This window comes from Poromitra crassiceps, assembly GCF_964638095.1.
Source record: "Poromitra crassiceps genome assembly, contig: HAP1_SCAFFOLD_1064, whole genome shotgun sequence".
NCBI classification, from domain to species: Eukaryota; Metazoa; Chordata; class Actinopteri; order Beryciformes; family Melamphaidae; genus Poromitra; species Poromitra crassiceps.
Genome location: NW_028151346.1, coordinates 12,501 through 19,312, shown reverse-complemented (window position 1 = coordinate 19,312; position 6,812 = coordinate 12,501). Strand labels below are relative to the sequence as shown.

Below are 6,812 nucleotides of genomic sequence, written 5' to 3'. Positions count from 1 at the left end.
ATGTGAGCTGTTTGAGAGAAATAAATTATTTATCTATGGGCTATTGTTATTGGACGATATCCTGACAAATATACCTGGGAATGGCGCCGTCCATTTTACAGGAAGCTTTTCTGATTGGATACAGATGATTCAAACGTCTCTGGGTCTTTTCCCACTGGCATTATGGTTCCAGGTGTTATTGTGCATTTGTTGTGTATGTGTAATTTTGCCAAGCTGTGATGACAGATACATATTCTATAAAGACATTCATATCTGTATGTGAGTTACTGTGAGCATGCTGACTTCCCATGTGTTGTTGTGTGAACACCCTTGATTTAAGACAATGATACTTTAGGCAACTTTTTGAGGCGGTCGGAACAGGTGCTGGTTTTACGGTGGGATTCTGGATTGTGTGTTATATGATCATAATCAGCTAGATTTATTTATTTATTTATTTTAAGAAATTGCAAGGGGATGGTGGACATATTCTTCTCCTTAAATCTCCCTCACATCAGTCCTGGTCTTAACTGCCTCAAAATGTTGCCCATGTATTGTGGCCCGAACTCTGTTAATTAAACATGAAGAAATGGAGACAGGACACAGATCGATTTCGAACCACCAGACTTGGGTAAACACATTTTCAAATGGTTTCTAATGTTTGAACCACTTGAGATGTGCATGATAAATTTCCCTTGCATTTATAAATCCTCACATTTAAGAACATCATAAATCAAACACCTCTCACATCATTTCAAATATTTGAAACTTGGTAAGTGACTGTTTTAACTGGGTCTGGTTCTCTATCTGTCTATGGAAAAGTCTCCTGCTATGAACTATGGGATAAGACGAAAAGGTTTTTCCTGTACCTTACCGACCAATAATAATAAAGATGATATAGAATCTCTTTTGCTTTATTGAACTTGTGTGACTCTTCTGATTTGAGGGGCGGGGCTGGAGTTGGACAGCATTCCTCTTGTTTACAATAGACCTTAAATAAAGGGAACGCATTTTCTTTGATCATCATCATCCTTGTTGAATTTGAGCAAACTGACAAACTATCTCTAGTTACAATGTTGATCATTATAATTAATCTCAATATCTTTCTCTGCATGTTTTAGTCTGTCAAGGTTTGAGTGTTATTATTACATTAGAGTGGAATCCGCTTATAGTGATCACGGTTATAGTGATCAAACGCTTATATTGATCAAAAAGCTTGGTCCCGAATCATTCCTATACACATGCTGTTTAAATAATTTGCTTATAGTGATCAATACTCAGCTTACAGTGATGATTTTGGGCCTTGTCCCACCTGAGAACAATGCAAAAAAAATTAAAACTACAGTAATTGTATTTATTTTTTTAGTTACAAACTGCCAAAAATGAGCCAATGAGATACAGCAGCGATACTCTGTGCATGGAGAGATTGTGGCATCTCTGTCTGTGGAGAGATGGTGGCGTCTCTGTCTACATGAGGCCGTGTTTGAAACAGGTGGAGGCCTAACTAACTTACTGTATGGATTTTTAAAGTCAATAACATTCCTTTACTTTATATGTACTGTATTCATGTAATATTATACAATTAGATGTAATCTGCATGAGAAATAAAGAAAAAAAATCGGTTATAATGATCATCCGCTCATAGTGATCAATTTGACACGTCCCAAGGTGATCACTATAAGAGGAGTGCACTGTATTACGTGTGGTTGCAGTTCAAAATCAATATTCAATCAAATTCCCAATTTAAATCAAAAGAAACTGTCTGGGAAGAAGGGGAGCACCTACATATTTGCATGTATTAATGTCAACTGTCTCATTTTGTTGTCTGAAAAATGTTCAGATACAGAAATAAGCAATAACAGGGAGACAGAAAAAGAGAGTATCCTGCTCTCTGCTACTGTGCTGCAGGGTTGTCTTCCCTGCAAGCTCTGAAGCAGCCAACAGGGGGTGCTGTCGTCATCAAGTAGCTGTCCATCCTTGAAAAAAGGAAAACAGTCAGACATGAAGAGGAGGAAAGAGAACGTGTTGCTGTGTGCTGCTGTCCTTGGTGCTGAAACCCAACAGCAGCCCACCCTCTAACCACAGATATTCATGGTGCAGTCACAATGTTGCTTGCAATTCCTACTAATATGATGCATTACCATAAACAGCAGTTACTCATGGAGAACTTACACATGAAAAGCTGTCTGCATAGTATGCAAGTGCTTCTGAACTAAAAGATCCAATAGAAAAACCAACTTTATTACAAACCGTAAGCAACATTTGTCACTGATAAGTCATGTACGATTCATTATCTTTTTCGAGTCCTATATGTTATCAAAAAGGCACAGAGTAGTTTTTGGTTGACAAAGAACAACTTTATGTTTCAAATACAAATTGTATGTTGCCAAAAATAACAATAATACATTTACATCCTTTTTTAAAAATAGATCTTTAAATAGTTTCTCAGACAACAGCTTAATATACAGTACATAATTGCACACATATAAAATAATGCCTTGGATTTCCTAGATCACAATGTATGAGTACCTACACAAACCATACTCAACAAACATCGTGGTTGGATGCAATCAGGAACTGGTATATTTTGTCCAATGAGATCTGATGCTTTATCCATTGATCACAACTGCCTTCAGTTCTGTTAAAAATCAGCTCTTGTGTATCTCTGCCAGTCTTGTGTGATAGATGGCACGAAAAAAGACCAGGCAAAGATTGAAAGCAAACAAATAAACTCATATTATTCAAGAGTAAAGATAATTGCGAACTGTAATTCAATATGATATTGCCTAATACAGTAGTTGGGTGTAGCCTGAGTGTCGTGTATAATGTTGTATATATATATATATATATATATATATATATATATATATATATATATATATATATATATATATATATATATATATATGCTTTATCTAGATACTACTGACCTGGAAATTCAACCATGAAAAAACATTTGGCAAAATATGAACTCCTAAACAAAAGACCTGATCAAAAACATGAGGATGTATAAATGAGCGCTATTGACAGGATGAGGAAGAAACAGACTTTCAAACTGACTGTACAGAGAGATACACTGTACAGACTGTACTGACTGTACTGGCTGTACAGAGAGATACACTGTACAGACTGTACATACTGTACTGACTGTACTGGCTGTACTGACTGTACAGATAGATACACTGTACAGACTGTACAGACTGTACTGGCTGTACTGGCTGTACAGAGAGATACACTGTACAGACTGTACTGACTGTACTGACTGTACAGAGAGATACACTGTACAGACTGTACTGACTGTACTGACTGTACAGAGAGATACAGACATGAACACAACAGTAGTGCCATCATAGAACTCTATAACTCTATAATGGCCATCCATCTTGTAATGAACTGTGTTGTGATTAAAATTTATATATATATATATATATATATATATATATATATATATATATATATATATATATATGCATATGCAGACAGTATAGTAAATACCTGAAGTCAGTGGGTTTACGGATGGCTGAGAATAAATAGAGCTGCGGTCCTTTGTAATTGTTTGGTAAACAAAGGTACAACTTGAGATATATAGTACGCCTGACAGACACACCTGCAGACTGACTTTCGTTCTTAACATTACTGATCTATATAAATACCTATGTACATCATGTAGAGAGCTACAACATATGCTTTCATTGGTTTCCTTCATGCTACTCCCTGTATGCCTTACCTCTTTTGTCTCCTCACACATTTCTTTCATCTTCTTCTTCAAATTTATTCACACTGTTGAGTAGTTGTGACCGAGCCTCTCCTTGTTGGTAAGAGGCATTTAAGCAAAATGCTTTTGCATTAAATACATTAGAGAATGAACGGTGACATATTTTTTTAGGTTCAGCATTTTACTTTTTGTGTGAAAAGCTTCCATTTTGAAATGGGTCCCTTTGTCACAGTCCTTGGCTTTGCTCTGTGATGTGCTCTGAGGTGAAATCAACTTAATACAAAGGTGAAAAACACACACACACACACACACACACACACACACACACACATGCACGCACGCACGCACGCACCCGAACACACACACACACACACACACACACACACACACACACACACACACACACACACACACACACACATGCACGCACACATGCACGCACGCACGCACCCGAACACACACACACACACACACACACACACACACACACACACACACAATGCGTATAATCAATGCCAGTTCCAGCTTTAGTTTCACCAGTGAGCTTCTCGAATGAATAGGGGAGATACTTGCTAGTTTGAAATTCTACCAAGCATTTTTCAAAAGGACAGTCTTTGATTGTCTTCAGAGAGGTTCACACCTCAGTCTCTCTAATCTTCTGTTTTGCCCAAAGTATAAAACAAATACATCTCTTTCATCAGTGTCGCTCCTCCTGTACCACAGTTTTGCAGTGAAAGTAGTGTTCGTAAAAAAGACATTTCCACTACAAAACACAATTGTCTTTGATGGTCCCTCAATCACTGTCTCTGTGTCAAGAAAGACAGGTGTCCTCTGTACGTCGGTGCTCCTGAATAGACGCAAGTGAAACTAGTCATCAGTGTGAAACCTCATGTCTCTGTCCCTCTTCAAACCCCCACGGGTGGAAATGTCCAGCGCCCAGCAGCGTTTGCCCCAGCCTCTGCAGGAGCCGGGGGTACCAGTGCAGCCCGTCGCTCTGCGGTTCTGAAGGTCCCCTCAGGCTGTAGAAGAACCGTAACGGGGCCAGGACCCAGTGGGCCAGATGGTGCCAGTCCAGAGCAGCGTAGCAGGACGCCAGGACCCCGTCCACCACTATAGAGCCGTGCTGGGTGAGCGGGGCGTAGACCCCCGTGCTCCCCCGCTCTTCCACAGAGGTCACGGCCGACAGCGTCGCCTCCGACCCCGCGCTCCCCCGCGATGTCAGCACGCATTGTCCCGGCCGCACCTGGCTGGCGAAAACCGTCCTCAGACCTGCTGTTTTTCTCTCCTCTCTGGACCCCGGAAACGGCCCTTCGACCGTCTCCTCCCTCTCCGGTGGTTCGGTTGACGCGCCGGTACAGTTCCCGTCCGCGACAAAGATCAGGTGCGCGGCCGTGAGCGTGACGTTAAGTCCCGCTGCGGTGCCGATGACATAGAAGGTCTTGGTGGCGTCGGGCTGGCGGTCCAGGAAGGAGACGACCGGGCTGTAGAGAAGAGGGCCACTGCCGTCCGTCGCGGAGGAAGCCAAGACGCGGTCGCCGGGGCGAAGGTGGCGCACCTGTTTAGTAGCCCCGCCCTCCAGGATCACCTGGGCATCGCCGGGGAAACAGCCGCCGGTTTTCGCTGCCACAGAATGTTCTGGAGAGATGGAGAGAGAAAGAGAGGATTTGTTTATTATTTTTAAAATCGATTTTTTTTGTTGTTAGGCAGTTCTGCTTCATTGGACAGACAGTGTAGAGAGAGACAGGCAGGATGGGAGAGAGAGAGGGGAGGACATTGGACCTGGGTCGCTGCGAGAAGGACTGAACCATACATGGTACGCGCCTACGCGCCTAACACGCTGAGCAAGAGATTATGTCTTAACTTGGAGGATGATGGAAACAGGAGGATGAAGGTGTGAAGAGACAAAAAACAGTGGAAGGAAGACAATTTCTGAAAACAAATCCTCATAGGAGTGGAGAAAGGGTGCAGTGGAGAAACAGTGCAGTGGAGAAAGGGTGCAGTGGAGAAACAGTGCAATGGAGAAACAGTGCAGTGGAGAAATGGTGAAGTGGAGAAACAGTGCAGTGGAGAAACAGTGCAGTGGAGAAAAGGTGCAGTGGAGAAACAGTGCAGTTGAGAAATGGTGCAGTGGAGAAACAGTGCAGTGGAGAAACAGTGCTGTGGAGAAACGGTGCAGTGGAGAAACAGTGCAGTGGAGAAACGGTGCAGTGGAGAAACAGTGCAGTGGAGAAAGGGTGCAGTGGAGAAAGTGCAGTGGAGAAACAGTGCAGTGGAGAAACAGTGCAGTGGAGAAACCGTGCAGTGGAGAAACAGTGCAGTGGAGAAACAGTGCAGTGGAGAAACGGTGCAGTTGAGAAACGGTGCAGTGGAGAAACAGTGCAGTGAGAAACAGTGCAGTGGAGAAACAGTGCAGTGGAGAAACGGTGCAGTTGAGAAACGGTGCAGTGGAGAAACAGTGCAGTGGAGAAAGGGTGCAATGGAGAAACTGTGCAGTGGAGAAAGGGTGCAGTGGATAAACAGTGCAGTGGAGAAACAGTGCAGTGGAGAAACAGTGCAGTGGAGAAACAGTGCAGTGGAGAAAGGGTGCAGTGGAGAAACGGTGCAGTGGAGAAACAGTGCAGTGGAGAAACAGTGCAGTGGAGAAACAGTGTAGTGGAGAAACAGTGCAGTGGAGAAAGGGTGCAGTGGAGAAACAGTGCAGTGGAGAAAGGGTGCAGTGGAGAAACAGTGCAGTGGAGAAAGGGTGCAGTGGAGAAACGGTGCAGTGGAGAAACAGTGCAGTGGAGAAAGGGTGCAGTGGAGAAACAGTGCAGTGGAGAAAGGGTGCAGTGGAGAAACAGTGCAGTGGAGAAAGGGTGCAGTGGAGAAACAGTGCAGTGGAGAAACAGTGCAGTGGAGAAAGGGTGCAGTGGAGAAACAGTGCAGAGGAGAAACAGTGCAGTGGAGAAACAGTGCAGTGGAGAAACAGTGCAGTGGAGAAAGGGTGCAGTGGAGAAAGGGTGCAGTGGAAAAACAGTGCAGCAGCAGGAGTGGGGAAAGAAATCTCTGCTGGCTTCATCTGCAGGGTTTTCAGGTTACTGAGAGATCTATAAAGCAGATGAGACTTTGACACTGACTGAAG

The 6,812-nt window shown here is 43.1% G+C and overlaps 1 protein-coding gene across 1 annotated transcript in view; it reads right to left on the bottom strand.

The window, feature by feature from the left end:
• Positions 1-4,565: 4,565 nt before the first annotated feature.
• Positions 4,566-6,812, bottom strand: part of LOC310771701 (indian hedgehog B protein-like) — a gene marked incomplete at both ends in the record, with an annotated part of 12,330 nt that continues 10,083 nt past the window's right edge. The window contains one exon of the mRNA XM_083664247.1: positions 4,566-5,326. Within this exon, the coding sequence (XP_083520373.1) occupies positions 4,566-5,326 (761 nt within the window). The remainder of the gene's footprint in view (positions 5,327-6,812) is intronic.